This window comes from Andrographis paniculata, unplaced genomic scaffold (genome assembly GCF_009805555.1).
Source record: "Andrographis paniculata isolate CXL003 unplaced genomic scaffold, ASM980555v1 Contig87END, whole genome shotgun sequence".
NCBI lineage: Eukaryota > Viridiplantae > Streptophyta > Magnoliopsida > Lamiales > Acanthaceae > Andrographis > Andrographis paniculata.
The window spans coordinates 3,097,251-3,124,903 of NW_026137625.1; the positions used below are offsets into that span (position 1 = coordinate 3,097,251).

Below are 27,653 nucleotides of genomic sequence, written 5' to 3' on the forward strand. Positions count from 1 at the left end.
ATGAAAGTGACATGGTATGTGCGACGGAGAGAAACGGCAACGTGGATATGGTATCTGGGACGGAGGTAGTATAAAATACAACCATAAGTTAGAAAACTAACAAAAACTAAAATTGAAGCCAATATTTTTTTTATAGCTGATATTATGTCTCATACCCAGCATTTCACCATTTATTTACTATATTTTATTTTTATTTATAAAGTTTATATAATTTATAATCGGAAAAAATGAACATCATTCGAAAATTTGATTGAGTACGATACAAAATAAGTACTTAGAACCACAAAATTAGGTATCAAAATTTTTTTGGATCGCCAATGTAGCACTATCAAAAATCTGGACCGTGTCTGGCCACACGATTTATCGAATAAATTTTTAATTTAAATATTTTTAAAATATATTATAAATATATAATAAAATAAACAATTATATATTTAATATTAAAATTTTTAGTTATCAATAATATTATTTTTAATATTATAATTATATTTATTTAAATTATTACTCCTCCCCCGGCTTAAGACATAAACATTTTTTTTTGTCACATAATTTAATAAATATTATATTTTAATACAATGTAAAAATATTGAGGTAAATAATTATAAAAGTAAAGGTATGTATAATGTGTGACGGAGGCCACACTTGCTAAAAAAAATTAGGTACTTTATATTTTGACCAAAAAAATAAATTGAAGTCGACAAGGAAAATATAATTTATTTTTAATAAAAAAAAAATACAGAATACATTTTAAAATAAAAAATAAAAATAAAAATGAGGCAAGTGTGGCCCCGACCACACTTGGGCTTAGACTTTCAAGTTTGATTTAAAATTGGGCCGGGCCTTCATGAAAAGTTCGAATAGGCCCAAAATTGCTGCCTCTAATATAATTACTTATGATAAGTTTTACCCTGAGGTGTGTTTGTTTGGGGGTTTTGATTTTAACTTGGAATTTAAATAGTAAAAATTTTGAATTTGAATAGTTGTATGATGTGATATAAATAGGTGTTGATGTGATGTTTTGAATATAAAATTGATTTTTAGTATAATATAAAAAAAAACTAAGTGTTTGATTTGATATTTTTTAATGAAAAAAATGGGATGAATAGTGGATTGAGAATCTAATCTCCCAAACAAACACACCCTAATGGAAAGCTGTGGTAGACTATTGGATAATGATATATAAATTGATTTATTATACAACTTTTAAAAAAAATTTACCAATTATTTTTATATTATTTATACTATTGTCACCATTCTTTTTACCTTAATTTAAAAATTACATTATTAATTATATAAAAAATTTAACTCCATCCTTACAAGTAATAAAAATAATATTAAATTGTCCCTAAGGATGACATGTAATGTAGGGGTTCGACTTGTGATTACGAGGTGATGGGTTAAACCTTCGACGCCTCAGGTCACCCGCAACACATAGTTCGCCTAGTATAATTTTTCTGTCGGGTCTGATTTGCAAGATATTAGGTTCGACCGAGATTTAATATTATTTATTTTTTAAATTTTCATGTCTTAGTTTGAATTGACTTTGTTATGGACTTTTTTTATGTTTAACTAATTAGAAAACTGAACATCATAGAATATATTTTTGCACATTTATAAGTGAGATACAAAAAATTATGTTAATAATACAAAAAATAATACTTTTGGATTAATATTAAATTTTTATGAGATAATAAAAAAAATATACATTTATATAGTGAGAACAATAAAAAAATTGATTGGACAAACAAAATTTAATTTATAGGTATGAATTTTAAATAAGTAGACAAAATTAATTTGGCCCTAAGCGAGAGTACCCTGAGCAGAAGGGCAAAATCGTCAATTTACTGATTCCGTTCTCAAACTTTCCACTAATTTTGGAGCGAAACAAATCCACACAAAGAGTGTGATCGAATTCGTCAATTTCACAGTTCCACTCCTTCACGTCTTCAAACATCTTTGGCAATTCGAACGACTCCAGAATTAAGCAAGCAAAATTTTCATCAGTTTTGCTTCGAAATGGAGAATATGAGCAATTTGAGGTCGATGTGTAGGCCACACGCCGTGTTCTCTTCTCCGGCCTCCTGTCGCAGGTCAATGATGAAGGTTTCGTCAGTTTCTGGAAGTTGCGATAGTTCCATGTTTAAGTCGTTTTCGTCGAATTTTTCGGTTGCGTTTGATCGATTGGGAGAACAGAGGAAGTGTGAGGGGTGGCAGAGGTTGAATCGACAGAGAAGAATGGTGGCTCTGAGAGCTTCTAACTGGACCGACTCTAAATCACCCTATGACACTCTAGGTAAAATTTGTTTAGTGTTCAACTCTGTGATTTTTTTGTTTTTTTTTATGAGCGTGATCAATCTTTGTGATCATAAATTTTTTTTGAAGTAATGGTAAAGATTTGGGGACAATTAAATTTAGCCTAACAGTGAAGATTTTAGATAGATTCATCCAGAAATTTTTAGTACTCTCTGTTTCCCCCTGATTCCGTTTTCCGTGCTTTGTTATTTCTCCCGCTTGCAGAATTGGAAAGAAATGCATCTGAAGAGCAAATTAAGGTAGCCTACCGACGTTTGGCTAAGTTCTATCATCCTGATGGTTAGTTCATATTTCTCCTTCCTGTGTTGTTCCTGATTCCTGAAGCTGGAAGTTTAATGATCTTCTCGAAGACCTGAACTAATGGAAACGATTTGATCTGCTTATAGTTTATGATGGAAGAGGGACGCTGGATGAAGGTGAAACAGCCGATGCTCGATTTATAAAAATTCAGGCTGCATACGAGCTTCTTATAGATAAGGAAAAACGGAGGCAATATGACATTGACAACCGTGTTAATCCAATGAAGGTGACAGTTGATTCCATATTACCATAGATTCGCACTAGCTTCTGAAGATTATTTAAAATTCTGTGACTTCTGATCCTACAAAGTTAGATAATTGCTATTTTTTTTTTTGGCTATAATATAGAAGGAAAATTAAGGATTTGCTTGTCTGCCATCGAGTGTATGTGCAAATATGAGACAGCGTCATTCCAGTAATGGTCTATTCTTATGATTCCATATGTTTTCTGTTTTCCCGTGGAATTATTGATCTTGATGTTGTGTCTATTGTCTGTGTGATTAGATCAATATGTCTAGCTAAAACTCATCAGATGAGCTTAAAGTGTCTTACTTGCTTCTGTTCTTCAAATTTTCTTTTCCAATATTTCCCATGTTTAATGCACCAAATTTCTATTGTAATTAGGCATCTCAAGCATGGATGGAGTGGCTTATGAAGAAGCAAAAAGCATTTGACCAAAGAGGTTATATGGCAGTTGCAGCTTGGGCTGAACAACAACAGCTTGAAATGAATCTCCGGGCTCGGCGTCTTGCTCGTTCAAAGGTACTATACAGAAGGCATCATAGTAGACATTTATCCCGACACTGTTGTTTTAATCCCGATACTGCTGTTTTATCATTAGATATTCTTGCCATTCTCAATTGAAAAACACTACACTGCCACAAGAATGGAACTGAGTTTGTGTTAAATACTATTTTGAAATTCAGATTGATCCGGAAGAGGAAAGGAGGATACTGGAGAAAGAGAAAAAGGCATCTGAATTGAGTGTCCAAATCACTTTAAGGAGACACACCCTCATCCTGAGAAAAAGAGATTTAATGAGGAGAAAAGCTGAAGATGATAAGAGAAAGATCTTGCGCAGGCTTCTGGCAGCAGAGGGGCTTGAACTCGAAAAGAATGAAGATGAATAGTAAGTAGATGAAACCCTTTTCATGTCTATAGATATAATTTAGATTGCCATACAATGCAGTTTACTCTAATCATGTATATATAATTTTACAGTGGTAATTTAAATCTCTCATATTAAAAATGTGTTCTTTAGCTGTCTTCATCTGGATTGCTTTGTCTAAACCAAAATTTGAGCACACAGGGGAGAAACATCGGGATTAGTAATGTTTAGTGAGGATAAAACTGCGACACAGGTTAACGTTGAGCAAGAAAGCACGTCAAACTATTAGCCAAAGTACATTAGACAATGGAGAAAAGGAATCGAAACCAAAACTGGGGGTTACTCCGGTATTTACATCTCTGTAGCTGCTGATCTACAGGTACTGCTTTCCTCTACATTACACTTAATAATTCTAAAAGTTCTAAACTTTAAATCCTGGAAAAGAACAGAACAACAATATCGATGCAATGGTGCATTTCAATTCGATGGAACGTGGTAATATTTTCCTTTGCACATGCAGCGGTAGATGATGGGGCATGACTCCACCGAGCATTTATTGAAGCTGACCATAACCCTCCGGCAGGGCATGCAGGCGCCGCAAGCATGGGAACAGTCCGGCAGGCTTGACCCCGTCGGGTATAACTCCATCCCTATCTCCTCTTCCTGCTCACACACAAACACCAACTTATAAAACTGCATTCACAGTGTTATTACTTGCCATATTTTGTGCTCTTTAATATATCATGAAGATTAAATAGTAATGTAGTGTGATGACACATATATATATATATATATACCTTGTAGTCCACATGGTTTTGTCCACTCTTGTTAGTGCCTTTGCTATGGTAGGAATCTGGACAACATCATAACAGTCAATATGTTATATCTCAGGAATATATATATATATAGATGTGATCTAGGTTGTGTGCACTTACAATGATAAGGTCTGAGGCCTCTTACAGAACCAAGAAGTAATAGAAAGAACAATGCTCTGCTGACCATTTCCATTGCTTTATAACTTAGATAGAGAAAGAGAGAGGGCACATAGAAGAGGGTGGGGGGAGGGGGGGGGGGTGATGTAGGTGCTAAACAGGATATTACATATTGGGATATGATGATTAGTATTATATATATATAGAGGGAGTGTTGGAATTTAATGTGGAAAGTACATAGAGGATGGGAGTTTCACATGAAACATGCTTTGCTGTTGAAAGAGGGTTTCTTTGCTCCTGTGTGTTCTGTGTGTCTGATATGGTGTAAGAATGTCACGAGGTTTGTGGAGTCCAATAAAATTGGGTTTGAATTTAAATATATTTATTATGATGGATGAGAGGAATGCTTCAATTAATTTGGAAGGAAAAGGTTTGGAAATTTTTGGAGTGTCCTGTTGGACCTGTCCCTGTTCCTGAGTGCATTTATGGTTATTTAGACAGACAAATCTCCTATGGAAGTTTGTTCTGGTGTCTGCGTGTTTGTTGGCATTGATGTAGTTTTTGTGAGTGCGTTGGTTTCGAGGTTTGGATTTGAATAATAAAAATTTGAATTGAAATAGGGCTACTTATTTTTAGAATAATATAAAAAAAAAAAAAAAAAAAATAGGTATTTGATTTTATTTTTTTTTGGGAAATTTTTTTGAATGAATAGTAAATTTTTGGCAAAATTTCTCAAACAAATATACATGTAAAATTAGTTTTTTTTTTGTTCGAAAAACATAAAATATTTTGGTGGCCAGTAGAACTATTATGCAATGCATTTCTGTGTATGTTAAGACATTTTATCACGAGTAAAAAAATAGAGTGGTATAAACAAATTACTGAACTATAATATAATGTGTTAAATATTCTTACGTTTTAACCGTAAAATAAAAATTACTTTGATATATATATATATTGTGTTAATGATAAAAAAATAAAAAATAAAAAATAAAAAATAAAAAAATGTTTATAAGATTCAAATTGCTACTAGTTATTTATTTACATCAATTTTATCTTATTTAATTTTCATTGTTTTAATACACTTTCCATATGTTTTTATTTTTATTTGAAACATTATATTCACGCATCATTTCTCATAGTTTTGTTTTAACATCTCTTTCAATATTGTTATGGCAGTGCTTACAATTAAGACATTGTTGGGTAGGCCCGGCCAGATTTATAGTGACCCGATTTTTTTAGTGCCAGATTAGCCCATTTTGTTTAAAGTTCATGTTGAGGTAGGCCTGGCCCAATTTCAACCATGCAATTTATTTTTTTAAAAAATAATTTTAGTTATATTTTACATAATTTTTATAAAAATAAATTATATTAATTTAAATAAATTTAATTATGATAAATCATTGATAATTAAAAAATTAAAAATTAAAAATTAAATATATATTTAATGTTAAATTTTATTATATATTTAAAAATATTTAATAAACTTAAATTACTTTGATAAGGCCATACTTAAAATATTTATACATGAGTTACGTGCTAATTAAATACTAGTCTTTTATTTTTATTTTTTTTCTCTTACACAAACTTCCTTATCAATATTTATATTAATTTTCATTTATATATTGAAAAAAAAAAAAAACAAAATCTTGTCAGCAACTATGCATATCAATTTATTTCAGAAGGTTATAGAGTTAATACATAACGTTAAATGCAACAACACCAACAAAAAGAAGAATTAGTATAACACTTGAAAAGATCGATAGTCAAATGATCAAATCAAAGCTTGATATATCCATTGTTGATCATCCATTCCAAGCTCCAATGCTTCTCATTGTTCTTCAAACACCAATAAGACCACCCGAAACTCGCGCGCCCGAACACTTTCAACTGCGCCTCGCCATACCTCCGGTAGTCTTCCTTCGTCGCGTTCTTCACATTCCACTCCGCCACCCACTCCCCTGCACATACACCCCATCCCTCGACTCAACAATCGTTTTATTACAATTTTTTCCCTTTAAATGTCTCATATTTGAACATAGTCATCTATCTCATTCATTGTCCTAAATTTACATGCATATAATCTACAATGCATGGGATCACTAGCCCCTCCCCCTATCCAGCCCCTTGGTCCCCTCTAATACATATTGCGTGTGTGTATATATATATATATATCACTTGAAGGAGAGAGTGGCTGAGGATCCCATCCCGTATCACATATACAATTAAGATCACTAGAACAGGAACAAGCAAGCAGACTAAAGTGTTACTTATAGTTAAAACGTTATATTTTTCCCTTAATTTACTGGTGATTGAATGTTGAGGATGCATACCTATAAAAATGAGAGGGCCGTTCGCCGCTGTGATGTGGTTGAGTTGCGTTGTCCGGTTGTTGTAAACATAGTCGATGTTTTGTTGCGCGGTCAGGGCATCGAATGCGCTCGTGAAGAGGTTGTAGTAATGCACGTCCAATACCGATCTTTTTAGTCCACTTGCCAGTGGAAATAGCTCCCGTGCATCGCTCGATCCTAATCTATAGCACATGACAACATAGGCCGTCGCCGAGTGCTTCCTGACGGCATCGTATCCGGCTTTGTAATACTTGGTTAAAACATCCAAAGAAACCCCCGGCGCAAGAGGCTCGTTCAATAACTCCACCGCAAATAAACTCAGGCTTTTCGCATACCTATATCGATAATAAAAAACTTTAAACCGATTAAATCGAACCCTAAAATGGGAGAAAATTGCAGAAAATATCTCTCATGTATACACCATTATCACTTTTGTCATGTATTTATCTCTCTAGCAAAATATATCCTACATGTTTGCAAAAGTTGTTATTTCTGTCCTTTGGCCGCGCGTGACATTCACCCCACGCGCGGTCACGTGCAGCTACACGCGACTAAAGTATAAAAATAACGATTTTTGTAAACACGTGGAATATATTTTACCAGAAAGATAAATATAAGATAAAAGTAATAATTAAGTATACATGAGAGATATTTTTTGCAATTTCTCCCTAAAAAAGACTCGATTTTTAAACTAGATACTCGACAATTGCACACCGTGCGGCGAGAAATTCTATAACACCGACGGTTTCTTGGATGTCGGTGTCGTGCTGTCCCCATTCTTGGGATCCATCACGTGACGCGCTGTGCTCCCATCCGTTTTGCGAGCCAGGCGCCGCGTGCAGATCTACGATCACCTTAATTCGATATTTCCTGTAAATTTAAACATTAAAACATGTCACAATCGACCAATTCAATAAATTGTATACGTAATTCAATTCGTGTAGGGTCGATGCTAACTCTGCCCATGCAAAGGCACGGTCGAGCGCTTGTAGGGAGCCGGCGACGTATGGCTTGGGTGGAAAAGGGTCGTGCGCGATCCACCACCCGACGGGAATCCTTACGGCGTTAAGGCCACTTTTTTTTATGAACTTGAAGTCATCTTCGACTACGAATGTTCGCCAATGGTGGTTCATGACTAGGGGTGCCAAGACAGGGCCATAGCCGTTGGTGACTTGATATTCTCCTTGCATTTTGTTTTTTATCGTAACCTCGAAAACGGACGGGTTGTCGTCGCCCCAATCGCCGTCGCCTTTGTAGTCCGCCGTCACAGTTAGCTCGGATTTCACCTAATTGTACGAACATTGTGAGGGTGTTTATTCTTCGATGTTCATTTAATCTAAAATATATATATATACATTTTCTATTTATTATATATGATTCTTGCACACTCTTTAATTATATTCTTCGATATTATGTTACAATTATTTATATATTCGATCAAAAAATTCTCTAACTTTATTAACTTTAGTTTATGTTTATTATCAATCAATATAATATTTAAATTTAAAAAAGAAAATTCTTAATTTTCAAATTGAAAAGAAACCTCTTGTATCGTTTAGCGAGTTTGAATTAACTAACCTTTTTTTTTTAATACTATTACGTTTTTTTAAAAAAAGAAATAAAGAAATAAAAAGTTTTTTCTTTAGAATATGGAAGAAAGCAAAGAATTGAAGAGGGCTTTAGGACATGTGCGTATGTAAAAATGGAATTTGTTCTTAAAGTTGAAAGAAAGAGATAGAGCCACGACAGGGCAGGACCACTTGCTGCCTTGTAATTAATTCATTGCTCTTCAAGACTTTATTAAAAAAGACAAACGAAGACATATATAGATATATATAGATAATGCAATTAATAAATTAAATATAATTTACTTGGAGGAAGAATCCATTGGGGGCTCTGATTCGAACACGATGGGGGTAAGTAGGGTTTGTCTCAATCCGAAAGGTGGACGATTCCCCGGGGGAGACATCTACGGCGGCGACGGCGACGCCATCTCCGGCGAGGCCCACAAACTGGCGGTTGAAAACCCTCAAATTGAAGCTCGTCTGGTTCACCCTCCATAGCTGCAGTCGTAAGTTGAGAATTGAGATTATACATATATAGATGAATAATTAATTGATTACTGACAGTGAAGGTCTCCCAGGAAGAGGGCAGTGTCCGATTGGCGACGAGAATGGAGCCTCCACCCAGCTCTGCAGATACATACTTGTTGCTTTTGAAGACCTTGAAATGGAGCTGTGTGCCATCCAAGAAATCCTTGTTGATGGGGATGGAGTCGAAGAGGGAGGGTTTGATCCATCCCTCAGTCACCAGCCACCCTCCCAGGCTCACTGCACGAACCTGAATATTAGGAACATCATCATCGTCGTCGTGATCACCTGCAGATCTTCTTGTTCTTGTTCCTGCTGCTGCTGCAAAATTGGAGAAACTGCTGCTGCTGCTGCTACAGAAGGATAGTATCATCAACAACAACACTGGTACTGATTTATTAATGTTAATGTTAATGCCCATTTTGAAGATGGTTTGTTTGTTATGCCACTGATATATATATATATATATATATATTGTTATGAAAATTTCAGGAAATCAAGATGAAACAACAAGGACAAAAGAACACAAGAATTTGGTAACCCAGTTCGATCACGATGATCTACGTCTGGGGGCGCTGCCAAGCCAGGAATTTTACTATCAAGTACGCAGGCACATGTTAAAGTGAGAATACATGGATATTTATAGCCTAAGCCTTTGACAATAATATCCAAATCATATCTCTAAAATCTAAAATATAATATCCAAATCATATCCCTAAATTTTAGGATATAATCAGGCTTCATATCCCAACAATCTCCCACTTGAAGACTGATTTCATCTTCCACTTCAACATACCTCATCCAATCTCCACTCCCCACAATTCGGTGTTCTGATTCGAATCATTCCTTTACCTACAATTTTCAGTGTCTCATCATCTCCAAGATAGACAACACCAAAATTACCTGTGGTATAGGATTCCATGATTCTCGAATCACTGCATGAGTGGAATGACGTTCGACCAAAATCCATGACTCCATTGGACTGCTGACGCTCAGAATCAGCGCATCGGATATCTCCTCCGTTGCGTTTGCTGAACCCTGATCCTTCTCCGGCGCCCTGCACTGTCGTTTCAAGTGCCCCTTGCAGTTCCAATATACCACCTGACTTGCATCTTCCTTGTCCTTATTCTTCGGCTTCAACTTTGACCATTCTTGATCTTCACCCTTTCCTTTTGCCTCAAATCTAAATTCAGTCGAGACATTCTCCCAAAGGGTTAGTCGAACCGCACTCATCGTCTTCCTGTTGATCTTCTTGTATTCGGCTTCATCCATGTCTTCGGATTTCTCCTTCACTACCGCATCTAGATCTTTACCATTCATGTAATCTTCTAGATGCATATTTTAGAAACCGAAGTTCATACCATCGAATACCTTGACAACATGACGATCACCCATCTTGACTCCCACAAACAAACCTAAGGTTCACTTGATATGAGAGCACATCGGATATTCCGCTGCGTTTGCCGAAACCCTTATCCTTCCCTACCAACCTTGCACCGCCTATCACAAAGGGACTCGCTGCCTGACCTACCAGTCGGGACCGACCCAACACCGCCAGGAGACTTTCGACACAAGGCACCTCCGCAGGTCACAAGGGATTCCCACAACGATCCAACGTCCGATTCCTCTCAATCCACCCTATCAACGAACTAGGCTCTGATACCACTTGTTATGAAAATTTCAGGAAATCAAGATGAGAAAACAAAGACAAAGAACACAAGAATTTGGTAACCCAGTTCGATCACAAAGATCTACGTCTGGGGGCGCTGCCAAGCCAGGAATTTTACTATAAAGTACGCAGGCACATGTTAAAGTGAGAATACATGGATATTTATAGCCTAAGCCTTTGACAATAATATCCAAATCATATCTCTAAAATCTAAAATATAATATCCAAATCATATCCCTAGATTTTAGGATATAATCAGGCTTCATATCCCAACAATTCTCTGATACCACTTGTTATGAAAATTTCAGGAAATCAAGATGAGAAAACAAAGACAAAGAACACAAGAATTTGGTAACCCAGTTCGATCACAAAGATCTACGTCTGGGGGCGCTGCCAAGCCAGGAATTTTACTATAAAGTACGCAGGCACATGTTAAAGTGAGAATACATGGATATTTATAGCCTAAGCCTTTGACAATAATATCCAAATCATATCTCTAAAATCTAAAATATAATATCCAAATCATATCCCTAGATTTTAGGATATAATCAGGCTTCATATCCCAACAATCTCCCACTTGAAGACTGATTTCATCTTCCACTTCAACATACCTCATCCAATCTCCACTCCCCACAATTCGGTGTTCTGATTCGAATCATTCTTTTACCTACAATTTTCAGTGTCTCATCATCTCCAAGATAGACAACACCAAAATTACCTGTGGTATAGGATTCCATGATTCTCGAATCACTGCATGAGTGGAATGACGTTCGACCAAAATCCATGACTCCATTGGACTGCTGACGCTCAGAATCAGCGCATCGGATATCTCCTCCGTTGCGTTTGCTGAACCCTGATCCTTCTCCGGCGCCCTGCACTGTCGTTTCAAGTGCCCCTTGCAGTTCCAATATACCACCTGACTTGCATCTTCCTTGTCCTTATTCTTCGGCTTCAACTTTGACCATTCTTGATCTTCACCCTTTCCTTTTGCCTCAAATCTAAATTCAGTCGAGACATTCTCCCAAAGGGTTAGTCGAACCGCACTCATCGTCTTCCTGTTGATCTTCTTGTATTCGGCTTCATCCATGTCTTCGGATTTCTCCTTCAATACCGCATCTAGATCTTTACCATTCATGTAATCTTCTATATGCATATTTTAGAAACCGAAGTTCATACCATCGAATACCTTGACAACATGACGATCACCCATCTTGACTCCCACAAACAAACCTAAGGTTCACTTGATATGAGAGCACATCGGATATTCCGCTGCGTTTGCCGAAACCCTTATCCTTCCCTACCAACCTTGCACCGCCTATCACAAAGGGACTCGCTGCCTGACCTACCAGTCGGGACCGACCCAACACCGCCAGGAGACTTTCGACACAAGGCACCTCCGCAGGTCACAAGGGATTCCCACAACGATCCAACGTCCGATTCCTCTCAATCCACCCTATCAACGAACTAGGCTCTGATACCACTTGTTATGAAAATTTCAGGAAATCAAGATGAAACAACAAGGACAAAAGAACACAAGAATTTGGTAACCCAGTTCGATCACGATGATCTACGTCTGGGGGCGCTGCCAAGCCAGGAATTTTACTATCAAGTACGCAGGCACATGTTAAAGTGAGAATACATGGATATTTATAGCCTAAGCCTTTGACAATAATATCCAAATCATATCTCTAAAATCTAAAATATAATATCCAAATCATATCCCTAGATTTTAGGATATAATCAGGCTTCATATCCCAACATATATATATAAATATGATGATGGCTGTGGACACTTAGAATATCCACTCACTCACTCACTCAGAAAGTTATAAAGTTGTGTTCTTTTTTTTTTTTCTTTTTTTTTTTTCAGGGTTTTAATTTTAATTTTTTTTCTTTAAAAAATATCGTACTAAACAATTAATTTTTTCTTTTTTATATATTATATTACTATAAATCTTTTCTACATTCAAAATATCAAATTAATATAAATTATTTACTATTTAAAAATTCAAATTCAAAAATCCAAACCCACAAACGAACACATTCGTGAGTTTTTGATATTTTTGTCATTTATGTGTAAAAATATATTTATAATTTAAGTAAAAATTAAGGGTATTTTGGTGTTAGTGTATAATTATTTTTTTCAAAATAAAAAATAAATACTTTAAGTGAGTTAAATAAAATAAAAAAAAAGTAAAAGTTTATATATATATATATATATATATTTAGAGAGAAAGAGAGCAAGTGTGTTCACTGTTCAGTCTCTTCCACGATTTATTGTAATTTGATATTGGAGAATATAGGAAAAAATTTTATTACATAGAACTACAATATGACGTTTATTTGGAATAATATTTTTTTGATATTTTTGTAAAACATATTAAAAGTTTGTTTAGCCTTTATTTAAAATTGATTTGAAATAAAATATTATTTGTTTAAATGCTATTTTATATAAAAATAATAATATCTTTTATTGAAATTTATACAAAATAAATAGTATCCAACATAACAAACCCTAAAAAAAAAAAAAAAAAAAAAAAAAAAAAAAAAAAAACAGAAGAGGTGCTATGCGCATATCAGCATATGATCTATTCTAAAAAAACAATTTTGTTCTTTTGGGTTGCCTTTTTTAGTTTTAATTTAAATAACAATTAAATATAACTATTTTAAATATAAAAATTACGTGTAAAAGATTTTTTTGCCTTTTGTGAGTGTATTAGTGTAAAAAGTAGTGGTAATTGTGTAATAATAATGAAAAAAAAAGAATAATTTTATAGTGATATGATTATTTATGGAAATAAGACTATTGTTTTGGGACGGACAAAAATGGTAAATAAGACTATTGTATTGGCACGGAGGGAGTAGTATATTTATACCAATACAATAGTCTTGTTTATCATTTTTATCCGTTCCAAAATAATAGTCTTATTTCCATAAATAACCATATCACCGTAAAACCACCCCTATTTTTTCATTTTAATTACACAATTGCTACTATTTTTTATATTAATACACTCACAAGGACAAAAAAGTTTTTTATCCATACTTTTTACCAACTACCAATATAATATCAGTATTTTTTATATCTCGTGCTCAATCCAATTAAGACTATATTTATGGGACGGATGAAGTATAAAAAAAAAAAAACAAAAATAAAAACGGCAATAATGAAACACAACTAGAGCAGTTAACGATCAAAGCCGAGCCGAGCCGAGCCGAGCCAAATTTTAAGTGTTCGTTAAACGTTCGCGAACAAGGCTCGGGCTCGTTCGTTAAGCTTTCGAACTCGTTCGTAGTGTTCGAGCTCGGCTCGTTAAGAATTTTTGTTGTTTAAGCTCGTGTTCGTGTTTAGCTCGTTTAGACTTGATTAAGCTCGTTCGAGCTCGTTTGTCTTATTTTTTAAAATTTATATATAAATTATAAAAAAAAAATTAAAAATTATTTTATTTATATATTTTAAATTAATATTATATTTAAACGAACGTTCGCGAACGAACTTTAATTGAGTCGAATCGAACCAAACCGAGCCAAGTTCACGAACGGCTCAATTCGTTTAACAGCTCAACTTTAATCAAGTCGAATCGAACCGAACCAAGCCAAGTTTACGAACGGCTCAGTTCGTTTAGAAACACAACCCGAAAGGCTATCTTATTTTTGTACTACTACAAACCTAGAGATAATATTAAATAGTATATAAAAATCAATATTGATTTTTTGGAATTGAACGTCACATTCGTAAATAAATATTTTTTGATCGATTTATGGGCCAAAAGTTAGACCGTTGACGAGATCTATTCGACAGCTTTCCTGCACTTTTAATTTATTAAGCTCGCTTTATATTATATATATTAATTTTTGATATTATTTATTAATATAATTTTAGAAAATGTATCATAATAAATATTTAATTATTTTAATCATTCCTTCAAATTTTGAAATTAATATTCAAGTATATTTATATCAATATTTTTATGATTTTTTTAATATATGAAAACTCCACTTAAAGACACGTATAATCAATATAATATTATATATATATATATCGGTGAACGCATCCTCCATCCATCTAGCTACAAAGTATACATATTTTTATTTTAGAACGTTCAATTACAAAGTAACCATTTCATTAAATACCCTCATTTTTTTTACAAATATCTTTACTTTACATCACATCATTACTCTTATATCAAAAAAGTAAGGACAAAAATATCATTACACTACTTTTACCTACCATTATAATTAAAATACTACTCCCTCCGTCCCAGATACCATGTCCATGTTGCCGTTTTTGTCCATCCCACGTACCATGTCACTTTCCTTTTTTGAAAATGATTATACACTTTAATCTCATTTTAAATTTTTTAATTTTATTTTTTTTTAATTTTAATTAAACTAATTAGTTATCTTAATCTTAATTTATAATTATTTATATTATAGAATAATTATTTTGACTAATACATTCTTAATTATCTACTAATTACACCCCTCCTAAAATAAAGTGTTTACAGTGTAGCAGACACCATATCTGGGACGGAGAGAGTATTATTTTTTAAATTCCGCGTCAAAAGTAAATGTATACTTATTGCTTGAACGGAGAGAGTATTTTATATTCGATAAGTACGTATAAAATTATTAATATCATATACATACAAATTGCACATCGTTCATGTATATTTTGCAAAACATAAATACAAGTATTCAATCGTTGCTTTGTAAATAATTTAGAATATTTACACAATTTTTATCATATAAATAAAAATAACATGTAATTTATATTTAATTAGCAGGACTTCTAAATACAAATCAACCGCTTAATTTTATTATTTATTTTAATAAAAATTAAAAAAAAATAATATTTAATTATTAATTTTTGTTCAATATTTATTACTATAATTCTCATTATTTTTATAATATTTTTTTATTTTATTAATTAGTAACTAAACTTTACAAAATATATAGACAATTATTTTTTCTCACATTTTTAGTAAAATATTATTTTTAAATATATTTACTCTGTTTAATAATTTTCTAAATAGGTTAAAAGATATGATACAAATATACGGAGAATGATATATTTATAATTTATATAAAAATTAAAAGTTTTTATGTTTAGTTATTTTTATTACCATCTATGTCCCGTATAAAGAGTATTATTTGTTTTTTTGCGTAGATTTTTTAATATTAGTGTTATATTGGTTTGTAGTAAATAAAAATAAAAAATACTCTTGTTAGTATTGTATAATATAAAAGTAACAATATTTATATAATAAATTGTAAATTATAATAATATTTATTATGTTAGATAAGTACTACAATTATTAAATTAAAAAATAATATCGTTGTTCTAAAACGGACAAAAATAAAAAAATAATTTTATTATTATTGGACGAATAAAGTATAATAAAAAATAATACAATTAAATATTACAGACAAGAATAATAAAAATGGTGCGTTTAATTATAACGATAAAGTATCAAATTAACACCTTTTAAATTTTATTTTATTTTAGTTTTTCTTAGCTCTGAGCAAAATGAACGGTTGTGATCAATCTTCACCAACCCCCTTTGGACTACCCCGAATTCTCCAGCAAAGCATTTGTCACCTAATTACCATCAAAATAAATAAACGAAAATAAATTTACAAATTGCTTTATTTATTAATTTACACCCTTCGTTCCAGTTTTGTCTCATTTACTTTTTACGTATTAATATTTGAATATTAAAATGTAATAATTTTTAAAAAAAATATATAAAAATATTTATAATATTAATAGAAGGATATTTGTAAAAAAAATTATACAAAAAATCTTTTTAATGTTAAGAACAATGACGCAAAAGTAAATATAACCGGCGGACAGAGGGAATAGAATTTTATTAGTCAGTAGAATTTTTACCCTTTGACTTTACGTATGAAATAATTTTATGTTTGTATTGATATTTTACTATTAGTGTATAATTACTTTTTTTAAAATAAAAAATAAAATAAAATAAATACTTTTAAAGTATGACGAATGGGAAATATTTAAATAGATGGTTGCGGATTGGGTGTTGAATTCTAAATATTTTTAAAAAGAATTATATTTATTTATAATATTAATTATACAATTAATATAATATAATTTTTAATTTATTACAAAATTCAAAGAACTCCTTTCGATGGAGTATTTATTTATTTATAAAATATCATATTAAAATATATTTAAATAAAAGAATTTAATATGAATTTTTATATTATACATATATTTATAAATTTTAGTGTATATGTAAATATATACTTTTTTTTAAAAAAAAAAATACACTCTAAAGAGGCCTAAAATTTTGGGCCTAAGCGTAGGCTTAGTAGTCCATGCCCAAGTCCTATTTTTAGACTCACACGAACACTATTTTTTTATTTTTTTATAACATGAGAATCTGCAGTCATTTTGAATAAATTTTTAGTAAAATCTAAAAGTGTTATATTAAGTGAATTATGTGTGATAAACAAAACTTAAAGACGTAGGAATTTGAACACATAGTCTCGCAATTATGAGTTCATCCTCGTATTATCAGATCATATTACTGGACGACACAATCCTTTTTTATTATGTAAGATTTGGATATCGGCTAACATCAACTAAGACACTTGTAATAAGGTCCTGGGCTAACAAAACCCATAAATTATTTTTGATGATAAAAATGTTGGGTATTTAATTATATAGGTGAAAGATAAATAAATTATTTGTCTCATATTTTATTTGATTAATTTATTTTGATTTTCAAAAATAAATAAATAAATAAATAATCAAATAAAATAGTTTGTTCCAACCGAATACAACGTGCAAAAGTAGACAATTTTTTCCTCTACACGTAATTAAATATAAAATAATCTGAAAAAATATAATATATATTATTTTCCTTCTTTTTTATATAAGGAAAAATTCTTCCTTCTAAATTGTGAGAAAGTTCTTTTGTAAATTTTCTTTCAAAAGTTTTATCTGGTATTCCGTTTTGATTTGTTCTATCTTAGGAGGCAATCAGTGGAGGGTCGAATTTACTTCAAGAAAATCGGACGCAACCTGAGGCTCAGATTTAATTTCGCATCCTATCTAATTTGTATTTTCGTAGCTATATTTAATTTTGGGGTTTGGATTTTAAGTTGGGATTTGAATAATAAAAATTTTGAATTTGAATAGTGGTATGATGTGATATAAATAAGTGTTGATATGATGTTTTGAATGTAAAAATGATTTTTAGTATAATATAAAAAATAAAAAATAAGTGTTTGATTTGATATTTTTGGGGGGAAAAAAAATGGGATGAATAGTGTCCAATCCCCCAAACAAACACACCCTTAAGTATTATATTAAAAAAAAAAAAAAGAAACAACAAACAAACACGTGCGATATATGTGTTGAGAGGGTAGTTGGAGTCAATACGGCATGTGGTCAACCCCAACTGCTGAGGAAAGTGAGGTGCTTATTTTAGAAAGTCAACATTTTCCATACAACTATTTTCTTTGCGGTGTTAGTATATACTAATGGATATGCTTTCAATCTTTTCTTCAAAAGAGTAGAGGGGAAAAAATTAATAATTACGCATATTAAAAAAAAATAATAATAAAAAATTAGGATATAGTGTTTTTTTTAATCTTGATTTTAATGAAGTATTATTTTTCTTACTATTATTAATTTTGTATGAAAGTAATATTTTTATAAATAAAATATAACATTTAAACAACCATTCAAATAATAATAATAATAACTAAATTAAAAAAGAACACATCGGCATTTTTCATAAAAAGAAAATTATTTATTATAACAACGAAATTGTGACAACTTATTGAATTGTAATAATTTGACCACGATTTAATGTTGATATTTGATTATTATTTTTTTATTTTAATTTCAAATCCAAATTATTATTATTATTAAATTCGTATACCTTTTTACCAAAAATATATTATTATTTTTATAAAATATTATGTTAAAATATCATATAGTTAAAAAATTAATAATACATATATTTACGAAATTAAATTTTTAGTTGTGACAGTGGTTTAGATTATATTATATTATATCATTCGAATAAATAGATTAATGATGCTTTCTCAACAAAATTCAGATCATTTAACAAATTTCAAATAAAAAACAAATAAACGAAAAATGTGTGGTTTTTTATTTAAGATCATTTAATATTCTATAATAATTTCTATTTTGGTATATTTTTGCAATATTTTTAATATAAAAAATAATTAACTATATTTTATCATACAAATATAGGGTCTTCAATCTTCATTCACAACCTTATTACTAAAAGATCTCTTACATTCTGAAATTCATTTTCACAACCAGTATAGCAAAGTGGACTAAAATAATAGACAATTCTGACTGAATTAATTATTATAAGTACAAATTGAAAAGAAATTCAAAAATACTTCAATTAGTATTAGAATGACATTTTACAAAAAAAATATATATATATAAATATAAAAATATTTTTAATGTTAAAAATATGATGATAGCAAAAATAAATGTGAAAAATATATATAATCAAAATTCATGCATTGAAACTCGCTAAAAAAAAATAATAATAATTGAGCACAAAATTAGAAAAAGGAAGGAATAACATTTTGAAAAATAAAAAAAGTCTAGAAGACATACTGCCAATAGAAACTGGAAAGGCAACCAAACAGGCCCTTAGCAACTCGGTCGCCTGTACATCCAATTCAAGTCGGGCATGAAAATGGAATCCTTGACGGAAATGCCAAACCCAAAGTCCAATCAACATCATCAGCCATCGCAATCGAGCCGACACACGGCGGCCGTAGCAATCGACCTTCCATCAATCATGACCTTTTTGTGTTAGCTGTCCTTTTGCTGCCTCAAATCGCCGCCCAACTACCGTCTCGCAGGAAGGAAGCGTCCTTTTCCCCCCAAATTCACCAACCCTACCAGGTAGGGCACACCTCTCCCCCCTCCCTCAATTTCCTCGGTATTTCAGTCCATTGTCTCATTCCGCAGATTCGCATTTGCTTCAGCGTCCTCCACCTGGTTGTTGGCGTTCGAGAATCGTCGTTATTGGTTTCTGAGGAGTTAATGCAGCGCCCTCTTTTTCACCGTGGATTAAACCCTCGCATCGGTTTTATCGAACTGCTTCCTTTTGGTTCTCGATTCCTTATTATTTATATCTGCAATCGAGATCTCTTTCCTTCCGTCTGTTGATCGATATCCTCCACAATCGAAGGCTGTATTTCTCGCCGAGTATTTCCTCGCCGCTCCTCGGAGTTTACGTAAGTTTTTCGAACAGATTTGTTTGTTCTTTTGCATTTCGGTTGAATAATTTGTTCTTAATTTTGGTTTTCGTTGTGCACATCCGAGTAATTTCAGATTCTGTTCGTTCTTAGGGTTCCAGATTTGGGAATTTGATTGTTAGTCAAAAACCTGTGTTGAAATTTATCTAGATTGTTATTATTTTCCCCAATTGTTTGATTTCACAATCAATTTGTTGTTGAGACACAGCTTTTAGGATTGTCAATTTAGGGGTTTTAGTTCGTTGGTGCGTCGCTGTAATGCAATGAACATTAGGGAGTTATGAATGATTGTGCATCATTGCAACCTACAATTTTACTATTTTGCCTACACATTGGGGAAATAATTAGAATTCAAACAGTTGATTTGAGACAGAAAAGGATGAACTGATTTAGAATTTGTGTAATCAATATCTAAACATGTAAATAATTCACAGTATTGCTTCAGATCAGAATGGCTGCTGCTGCTGCTGCATTACATCAAGCAATCGGGAGTTTTCGATACAGTAACTCTGCCCTGAACCAGGACAACGGAATCGCTTCATATCGGTCTATCTCAAAGGGCGTAAATCGAGATTTCCCACTTTCGAAAGGCAGGACCGGTCGCTCAAGAAAGACAAATCTTACCGTAACTCAAGCCTCGGATTTTCAAACTGCAGTTTTATCGCCATCGAATGGCAAGGCTGTTGAATCCAAGAAAAAATCGAGTAATGTTTTCAAACTGATCTATAAATTTGTACAGGCAATGACTCAGTTTCTCATCTTAAAATCCGCCGTTTGTTTTATGTGCTTTTTGCCAGATGAAGCTGCGTTGATATTGATCAGGCACGGCGAATCACTGTGGAATGAGAAGAACTTGTTCACAGGGTGCGTCGACGTGCCTCTGACTAAGAAAGGCGTCGAAGAAGCTGTCCAGGCCGGGAAAAAGATCAGCAACATACCTATCGACGTGATATATACCTCATCTTTAATCCGTGCTCAGATGACTGCCATGCTTGCCATGACTCAACACCGTCGCCAGAAGGTACAATTTTATATAGGGTGTGTTTGTTTGTGGATTTGGATTTTTGAATAGTAAAAAGTTAAATTTGAATAGTTGTTTCATATGATATAAAGAGAAGTTGGATGTGATATTTTGAATGTAAAATAGATTTATAATACTCCCTCCGTCCCTTAAATAAGTATCCATTTGCTTTTTGCATGGAGTTTAAGTATATTAGTATTATATTGATATGTAGTAGAAATAAAGTAGAAATGATTAAAATAGCCTTATTAGTACTGTGTGATACAAAGATAATGATATTTGTGTAATATTTTGTAAGTTATAAAGGTATTTGTAATGTTAAGTAGATAGTACAGTAATGAATACTTTGTTATGGGACAAACCAAAATAAGAAAATAGATAGTTTGTTATGAGACGGAGGGAGTATAATATAAAAAAAGAAAAAATAATTGTTTAGTTTGATATTTTTTTAGGGAAAGAAGAGTCTGACTAGGAAAAACAAGAGGTAAAACTCACAAAAGAACACAAATTTGAGTTTTTTTACGGCCTTGAATGCATCCTACAATTAAGGTTAAATCCGCAGGTTCCAATCATAGTGCACACTGAAAACGAGCAAGCGAGTACGTGGAGTCGAATTTTCAGCGAGGAGACTAAAAAGCAATGCATCCCAGTAATAACAGCGTGGCAGCTAAACGAACGAATGTGAGTATTTGCTCAGGGAATATTTAAAATCACATCTTGGGGACACTATAATTTGTTAATTTTATCCTATGGCGTATAGGTACGGAGAATTACAGGGCCTTAACAAGCAGGAAACAGCCGAGAGATACGGGAAAGAGCAAGTGCACGAATGGCGGCGCAGTTACGACATACCTCCGCCGAGCGGCGAGAGTTTGGAAATGTGCGCCGAGAGAGCTGTCGCCTACTTCAAACAATCTGTAAGAATAACAAAAATTTTCATTCATTTGTAACTATCTGCTTAGTCGAGAGGTTTTGTGACGCCAATTTTGTGATGCAACAGATTGTTCCGCAGCTCGAGTCCGGTAAAAATGTATTGATCGCCGCCCATGGGAACTCGCTAAGGTCCATTATTATGTATCTAGACAACCTGACTTCTCAAGAGGTGGGAAACTTCGAAAGAATCGATTAATTCTCATTTTTCTGAATGAAATAGAAATATCGAAAAGTTGTGACTTTAATGTATCCTTTTTCAGGTTATTAGCTTGGAGCTATCTACCGGCGTACCGATGCTTTACATTGTTAAAGATGGAAGCTTCATCCGTAGAGGTAGTCCCGTCGCACCCGAAGAACCGGGCGTTTATGCATACACCAAGGTATACATATATATATCCCCGACTCCGTTCCTCGTATAGTTAATGTGTTAAATGATCTTTTTGGCACTTTTACGATTCAAAGATTGAGTTTTTTTTCGACATTAGTTACTTCTGTTTTGCATCGAAAGAGACATATCTTATTTGAGGGGCTAAAAACTGTGATTTATCTGAATATTCGCGACGAGATGAGTAATTTTTTACTGAACTTATTTTGTTGGCGTGACTCGTCGACAACGACGATGCAGAGCTTGGCACATTACAGGCAGAAGCTGGATGATAAGGTGCAATCCTGATGTTTTATGGCTTCTTATTGAGTGAGTATTTCCTCAAATCTTCTGTGCTACTTCTTGTTGAGAGAGAAGAATTCTTCTCTGCATTTGTGTTTGAATGTTTATTTTAGTGTTTTTTATGTTTCTGGTAGAAACAGAAAAAGATTTTTTACTGTGTTGTTGTATTATTATGAAGTTTTGTAACCATTTACAATAAATAAGAAGTGTTTTTTTTTTTTTTTTTTTTTTTGTAGTTTGTAATGCTTATACACTCAAGTTTTTGTTTGTACTTTTTTTTTTTTTTTAAGTGTTTTGAATTTTATTATTTATTTTTAAAATAAAGTAGCTATTGCATATACTATTTTATTGTTTGCAAATTGCAATGATTCTTCTCTCTTTTGGTACCTAAAGTTTGAACTCATAGTTTACGGTCACCAGTTTACTGCTAAGTTATTTTTTACCGGACTATTTAAATTATTTTCTTTTAAAAGGTGGAATAGAATAAATGTATCATTTATAATGCATTGTACGTCTTTTTTCTTTTAATCTTTTCTTATGAAATACTTAAATTAAATAATTTTATACTCTTTGCATTGGATAAAAATAACCTATTTAGGTCCTTGCGAAATAAAATTAATATTTTACTAAATATAATAAAAAGTAAAGGGATAGATATTTTTTAAAATTTAGTTAGTAATTAATAACGATAATAATATATAATAAAAGTAATGAAGTGTTACATAAAACATAAATTAATAGTAATATATTAAATTTAACAGAGAAATTAAAAGAAAAAAAAAAATAATGGGGAGCCAAGCAAGTAATATTTTCACGTAAAATCGAAAATAACACAACCCCAATTGCCCATATTGTCACAAAATTCACAACCTTAACTTCCCCGAAACCGAAACTGTTCCCATAGATTCTGTCCTGTCTTAAAATCATGAGAGAGAAAGTCTTTCATAGTTAGGGAAGACAGTATATATATATATATATAAATAAACCATTAGTCAATCATTAATTCGAACAGCATACTCTTCAATCAAAGTTATCACCCATTCGTCAACATTGAACTTCCTCAGCTACTCCGCCGCCGGCGCCGCCATCGCCGCCGTGAGACAACTGCTTTTCCGTCGTCACCGCACCCGGTTCATCGTCCGACTCCGACGAAGCCGATTTTGCAGATTCTAAGCCGATCGAAGAAACCGGCGGCATCGAACCACCAGCATTCCACAACAACTCGACCTTCTTATCCTCCTCCCGCATCCTCTCCGCATACTTTACGATATCGAACTCCGCGGCGTCTTTCCCGCCGAACGCAGATTCGACTAATTCCATATCGAAAATTTTCTCCATAATCTTGCTCGAGTTAGGATCGTCGGCGTAAACAAACTTCACTTTGTTAGCCGTTTTGGGCTCCAAAAACGGCTTCGCAATCTGCAATCATCGTCTAAATTATCGTTTTTCATCTCGTGAAAACCCAAAAGATCGCCGAAAATGATCGAAACTTTACCATCCAAAACGGCTCGAATATCTTCGGCGGATCGTATAGGATCGCGAGGCCGAGCCTCTCGGGGTAACGATCTTGCAGGACGTGCGCTGTCTCGCGCGTCACTTTGATCGAAATGTGCGACATATTAAAACCGTGAAAATCGATCAGCCACACCATTTGTTCTTCTCCGTCGGAGAGATTTACGATCGCGTTCTCCATGCAATACACGAGATACTTCATCTGCCCCGTTATCGACTTGGAGTTCTGCAAAAATCGATTCTTTAACAAAAATGTCGAAAATTTTTAAAAGAAAAAAAATTCGAATATAATTAACCTGACATCGAGGCCGCATGACGAGAACGGGCCTCCCATGCTTGTCTTTGTAACTCGATCGGTAAATCTTCCCCGTCTCTGCCTCCGCAGCGACGTCATCCTAAATTATTACAATCTACGTAACGAGAGAATACGGAGCTACGGCTTGTCCTGGTCGAAAATTGTAATGAGACTTACCCAACGAATCTCGTCCGGCTTGTACTCGAGTCTCCATTTTAGAGATGCTTTGAGCATTTTGACGGCTTTCTTGACGTTCCAATTTCGTGCCCTTAAGTATCTCAAGATGGAACTGTCCGTACAATAAAGGGCCAGTTTTCCGGACTGGGGGCCGATCGATTTTCTTACCTCGTCAATCTGGAACATAAATTTGAACAAGGTATGAACAACTCTATAGATACATATATATATGTATATATATACCTTAGCTTGCTGTTGTTCTGGTGTTAAGGAATTTTCGCAGCCATTTGATTCGAATCCGTTCGACCCCATTGTACTCATAGCTTCGATGTCGGATCTGTTACAGAAGAATTGGTTAGGACACACAATGCGTATCTCGGGTGAAGGTAATAAACGAACATCTAAGATTGCATCCTTGTAGACTTCAAAAAATTGTAAGAGTTGAGACACACATAATCCTAAAACATAGCCTTTTCCGTGTGTGGTGTCCCCCACCCCCTCTAGTAGAAGATTTTCTACGTAATTTAGTCAAAAACAAGAAAAATCCGGGACAAACATCGATTTTCATCATCTACAAAGATAACCATTTTATAGCAAAAAATAATGAAGCTATGGATCGACATATTTTTCTAAGCAAGATAGGGATTTATGTATTCGTGCAACCTTAGCGATTTCCTATAGTTGTGCATCGATTTCTAACCAAAACTTTGAACATCATCGAATCATTCAAAATTACAATACAACATCATTCACAAAAACTTGTTTTGTAAATAGGTATTGATCGTAATGTTCTAAACAGAGTCGAAAAATTCTCTCTAGAGATTCTTAAAACATGAAAATTGTGGATTGTATGATCATGGATGAATAACATACAAAACCAGAGCATTACTCTTAAAATATGAATATCCAAATCGCAACATAAATAATAATTTAAAATCCATATATGCAATTCAAGAGTTCAAAGATCACATCAAATACTACAAAATAATCCTATCTTGTGTTCATCGACAATAACTTTCTTTAACAAAATTTTCCAAAACTAAGAAACTTTTATCTAAAATGGAGCAAAGCAGAGCAGTGTTGCTTGTTCACATAAACAAATATAATCACAATGAATTCTACAGAGTATAATATTTACAGGCACTTTCATTATCAAAAGGACCACAAAATTTTGAGGCAGAGCACAATCACCATCGCCATCAATGACCCCCAAATTCTAGGGTTTCCAACAAAATTACCAAACCTAATTTACGCAGCATTTAGGGTATCCAACCAGAAAATCATCTCAAATAGGCTTTTGATCTCCAGATAGGTACAGCAACAGAATTGACAATCAGATAATCAACCACCACAAATCCAAAACAAAAATAAATAAATAAACAATCATTTACGAAATCAATGACCTAGAGACTGTGTATATACAGTGGAAGATTTGCAGATTTCTCCGCACATCGCCGCATCGGAAAACAAATTAAAGTTAATATCTATCGAGAAGAAGAAATACCTGAGCGCGAAGGTGGATTTGGCTTAGTTGGAAAAATGAAGTGAAATGGATTGATGGAGGAGTAGAAATTGGGGCATTTAAGGGGAGATTAAGGTCAACTCTCAAAGAAGGCGAGCTATGGTGAAGAAATCTGGAAGCATTGATGGTTGTTGACGATTGTGTGAATATTATAAACAGAAAATCCAAATAAATTAATCCATAACTATAATAATAATAATAGAAAATTGTGAAAATTTGAGATTGACTGTTGCAGAGGTGAGCTTATAGGCGGATGCCATGGCGTACGGTCAGACAAACCACCATGTAAATGCAGCAAAACCTTCTCTTCTCTCTCTCTTTCTCTGCAGAAAATGAAAATTGAATATTAACGTCATAGTTTGTCTGTCGTGGCGTCGATACTCTTCCAACAAGACAGACAGACAGACACTCTGCTAATTAATTTCATTATTATTATTAGAAGATACTGCTCACTATTTATTTTTATTTTTTATGGTCAACAATATATAAATAAATTTATAAAATAATAATAATAATAAGTATTGTTTTTTTAAAAAAATATATATTATACTATGTGTAAAGTAAAAATGCATAAAAATATTCTTTGTATTAATGTAAAATTTAAATGAAATATTCTACTTGTACAAAATTTATGTTTGGTTCAAAATAAAGATCTAAATTACACTTATTTTATACAAATAAAAAATATAAAATATTTCAGATAATTTTTTTTGAATAAAATAAATAAATAGATAATTGATCAATCATTTATTTTTATATTTTTTCTAAAAATCACATAACAATTTGTTTTCAAATTATAACGAATGACTAATAAATTATTCATTTATTTATTTTATTTAAAAAAATTATTTAACATATTTTACAATTTTTATTTGTATAAAATTTACATAAATTATGTCTTTATTTAGAACTAAATATCAGTTTTGGATAAAGAGGGTGTTTCGTGTAAATTTTACATTAACACAAGGGGGTTTCACACAATAAATAAAACACGAAGTGTTTTGTGCATTTTTACTAAAATACAATAGAGTATTATATAATGTATCTCTTTTTTTATATATATAACGTAGAAATCTGAAGTTGCTACCGAAAGTGCGCATTTGATAAATTATCGGCCGAAGCTAATACTCCGCAAATTAAATTCGATAAAATAAATCACATTAAAAAAACCATATGTGACAGATGGATTTCAGTGAGCCCGCCTCAAGTCACTTTGTTAATTTGACCCAATTGACTCTATAATTAAATAGTTAATTAATAAATTTAAAATAAAATTAAAATATTTAACTTTTTCTAAAAGAATAAGAGAAAATATATGAAATGGATTAAAATATATGGCAATAATATACATATATAGAATATATATAGAGATAATAAAACTTCTTTTAATATGTAGAAAATTTAAAATTGTAGCTAAAATAATGGCGATATTAATGGTAGGAAGTAGTAATGATTTCTTTTTAGGGTATATACATA

The 27,653-nt window shown here is 32.6% G+C and overlaps 7 protein-coding genes and 1 long non-coding RNA gene across 16 annotated transcripts; 3 read left to right on the forward strand and 5 right to left on the reverse strand.

Annotated features, from left to right (window-relative positions):
* Positions 1–1,886: 1,886 nt before the first annotated feature.
* On the forward strand, positions 1,887–4,255 carry LOC127242521 (uncharacterized). 4 transcript variants are annotated; one of them, XR_007836829.1, is made up of 7 exons: positions 1,888–2,293; positions 2,518–2,592; positions 2,700–2,839; positions 3,237–3,374; positions 3,539–3,741; positions 3,974–4,099; positions 4,241–4,255. XR_007836829.1 is itself a non-coding variant. In XM_051262072.1 (6 exons), exons 1-6 carry the CDS (start codon positions 2,017–2,019, stop codon positions 3,899–3,901), a joined length of 861 nt encoding a protein of 286 aa, XP_051118029.1. In that variant the 5' UTR covers positions 1,887–2,016; the 3' UTR covers positions 3,902–4,004. The 4 variants fall into 4 exon arrangements, 3 of the variants coding, with proteins under 3 accessions (XP_051118029.1, XP_051118031.1, XP_051118030.1); XM_051262072.1 differs by lacking the exon at positions 4,241–4,255 and having other exon boundaries at positions 1,887–2,293; positions 3,874–4,004; XM_051262074.1 differs by lacking the exon at positions 4,241–4,255 and having other exon boundaries at positions 3,922–4,060.
* LOC127242522 (protein EPIDERMAL PATTERNING FACTOR 2-like) lies at positions 3,932–4,803 on the reverse strand. Its single transcript, XM_051262075.1, has 3 exons — positions 4,656–4,803; positions 4,518–4,573; positions 3,932–4,383 (listed from the first exon to the last, which is right to left on the reverse strand). The coding sequence occupies exons 1-3, from the start codon at positions 4,726–4,728 to the stop codon at positions 4,198–4,200; spliced, it is 315 nt and encodes a 104-aa protein (XP_051118032.1). The 5' UTR covers positions 4,729–4,803; the 3' UTR covers positions 3,932–4,197.
* Positions 4,804–6,309: 1,506 nt separating this feature from the next.
* On the reverse strand, positions 6,310–9,530 carry LOC127242763 (probable glucan 1,3-beta-glucosidase A). Its single transcript, XM_051262451.1, has 6 exons — positions 9,131–9,530; positions 8,875–9,066; positions 7,961–8,289; positions 7,718–7,873; positions 6,986–7,338; positions 6,310–6,613 (listed from the first exon to the last, which is right to left on the reverse strand). The coding sequence occupies exons 1-6, from the start codon at positions 9,512–9,514 to the stop codon at positions 6,432–6,434; spliced, it is 1,596 nt and encodes a 531-aa protein (XP_051118408.1). The 5' UTR covers positions 9,515–9,530; the 3' UTR covers positions 6,310–6,431.
* On the forward strand, positions 8,929–12,525 carry LOC127242766 (uncharacterized). Of its 2 annotated transcripts, none has more exons than XR_007836877.1 (3): positions 8,929–9,074; positions 9,147–9,480; positions 12,262–12,525. It is a non-coding gene; the product is annotated as an uncharacterized LOC127242766 (long non-coding RNA). The 2 variants fall into 2 exon arrangements; XR_007836876.1 differs by lacking the exon at positions 12,262–12,525 and adding an exon at positions 9,586–9,738.
* On the reverse strand, positions 9,812–10,691 carry LOC127242764 (uncharacterized). The gene is made up of 2 exons (XM_051262452.1): positions 10,465–10,691; positions 9,812–10,380 (listed from the first exon to the last, which is right to left on the reverse strand). The coding sequence occupies exons 1-2, from the start codon at positions 10,486–10,488 to the stop codon at positions 9,955–9,957; spliced, it is 450 nt and encodes a 149-aa protein (XP_051118409.1). The 5' UTR covers positions 10,489–10,691; the 3' UTR covers positions 9,812–9,954.
* Positions 11,162–12,237, reverse strand: LOC127242765 (uncharacterized). The gene is made up of 2 exons (XM_051262453.1): positions 11,949–12,237; positions 11,162–11,864 (listed from the first exon to the last, which is right to left on the reverse strand). Exons 1-2 carry the CDS (start codon positions 11,970–11,972, stop codon positions 11,439–11,441), a joined length of 450 nt encoding a protein of 149 aa, XP_051118410.1. The 5' UTR covers positions 11,973–12,237; the 3' UTR covers positions 11,162–11,438.
* Positions 12,526–19,434: 6,909 nt separating the features above from the next.
* Positions 19,435–22,876, forward strand: LOC127242526 (2,3-bisphosphoglycerate-dependent phosphoglycerate mutase 1-like). 5 transcript variants are annotated; one of them, XM_051262080.1, is made up of 9 exons: positions 19,436–19,694; positions 19,761–20,029; positions 20,496–20,754; positions 20,848–21,071; positions 21,634–21,752; positions 21,832–21,988; positions 22,072–22,173; positions 22,265–22,384; positions 22,630–22,876. In XM_051262080.1, the coding sequence occupies exons 3-9, from the start codon at positions 20,502–20,504 to the stop codon at positions 22,675–22,677; spliced, it is 1,023 nt and encodes a 340-aa protein (XP_051118037.1). In that variant the 5' UTR covers positions 19,436–19,694; positions 19,761–20,029; positions 20,496–20,501; the 3' UTR covers positions 22,678–22,876. The 5 variants fall into 5 exon arrangements, with proteins under 5 accessions (XP_051118039.1, XP_051118040.1, XP_051118037.1 ...); XM_051262081.1 differs by having other exon boundaries at positions 19,778–20,029; XM_051262082.1 differs by having other exon boundaries at positions 19,435–20,029; positions 20,485–20,754.
* A 611-nt stretch (positions 22,877–23,487) lies between these two features.
* On the reverse strand, positions 23,488–26,564 carry LOC127242777 (uncharacterized). Its single transcript, XM_051262470.1, has 7 exons — positions 26,405–26,564; positions 26,160–26,289; positions 24,899–24,992; positions 24,656–24,832; positions 24,480–24,578; positions 24,167–24,409; positions 23,488–24,090 (listed from the first exon to the last, which is right to left on the reverse strand). The coding sequence occupies exons 3-7, from the start codon at positions 24,974–24,976 to the stop codon at positions 23,716–23,718; spliced, it is 972 nt and encodes a 323-aa protein (XP_051118427.1). The 5' UTR covers positions 24,977–24,992; positions 26,160–26,289; positions 26,405–26,564; the 3' UTR covers positions 23,488–23,715.
* Between the last annotated feature and the right edge of the window lie 1,089 nt (positions 26,565–27,653).

Bases quoted from the DNA above. Each gene is read 5' to 3' on its own strand.
- LOC127242764 (XM_051262452.1), bottom strand. From the start codon at position 10,488: ATGGGTGATCGTCATGTTGTCAAG. The intron at 10,381-10,464 runs GTATTCGATGGT...GCGGTAGTGAAG, and splicing joins GTGATCGTCATGTTGTCAAG to GAGAAATCCGAAGACATGGA.
- LOC127242522 (XM_051262075.1), bottom strand. From the start codon at position 4,728: ATGGAAATGGTCAGCAGAGCATTGTTCTTTCTATTACTTCTTGGTTCT. The intron at 4,574-4,655 runs GTAAGTGCACAC...GATGTTGTCCAG, and splicing joins AGGCCTCAGACCTTATCATT to ATTCCTACCATAGCAAAGGC. The intron at 4,384-4,517 runs GTATATATATAT...GTGTGTGAGCAG, and splicing joins AAAACCATGTGGACTACAAG to GAAGAGGAGATAGGGATGGA.
- LOC127242526 (XM_051262082.1), top strand. From the start codon at position 20,502: ATGGCTGCTGCTGCTGCTGCATTACATCAAGCAATCGGGAGTTTTCGA. The intron at 21,989-22,071 runs GTAAGAATAACA...GTGATGCAACAG, and splicing joins TCGCCTACTTCAAACAATCT to ATTGTTCCGCAGCTCGAGTC. The intron at 22,174-22,264 runs GTGGGAAACTTC...ATCCTTTTTCAG, and splicing joins ACAACCTGACTTCTCAAGAG to GTTATTAGCTTGGAGCTATC.
- LOC127242521 (XM_051262072.1), top strand. From the start codon at position 2,017: ATGGAGAATATGAGCAATTTGAGGTCGATGTGTAGGCCACACGCCGTG. The intron at 2,294-2,517 runs GTAAAATTTGTT...TCCCGCTTGCAG, and splicing joins ATCACCCTATGACACTCTAG to AATTGGAAAGAAATGCATCT. The intron at 3,375-3,538 runs GTACTATACAGA...TTTGAAATTCAG, and splicing joins GGCGTCTTGCTCGTTCAAAG to ATTGATCCGGAAGAGGAAAG.
- LOC127242763 (XM_051262451.1), bottom strand. From the start codon at position 9,514: ATGGGCATTAACATTAACATTAATAAATCAGTACCAGTGTTGTTGTTG. The intron at 7,874-7,960 runs GTTAGCATCGAC...TTAAATTTACAG, and splicing joins CGTGCCTTTGCATGGGCAGA to GAAATATCGAATTAAGGTGA. The intron at 6,614-6,985 runs GTATGCATCCTC...GTGTATGTGCAG, and splicing joins CGGCCCTCTCATTTTTATAG to GGGAGTGGGTGGCGGAGTGG.
- LOC127242777 (XM_051262470.1), bottom strand. From the start codon at position 24,976: ATGAGTACAATGGGGTCGAACGGATTCGAATCAAATGGCTGCGAAAAT. The intron at 24,833-24,898 runs GTATATATATAC...TTTATGTTCCAG, and splicing joins CAGAACAACAGCAAGCTAAG to ATTGACGAGGTAAGAAAATC. The intron at 24,091-24,166 runs GTAAAGTTTCGA...CGATGATTGCAG, and splicing joins TATTCGAGCCGTTTTGGATG to ATTGCGAAGCCGTTTTTGGA.
- LOC127242765 (XM_051262453.1), bottom strand. From the start codon at position 11,972: ATGGGTGATCGTCATGTTGTCAAG. The intron at 11,865-11,948 runs GTATTCGATGGT...GCGGTATTGAAG, and splicing joins GTGATCGTCATGTTGTCAAG to GAGAAATCCGAAGACATGGA.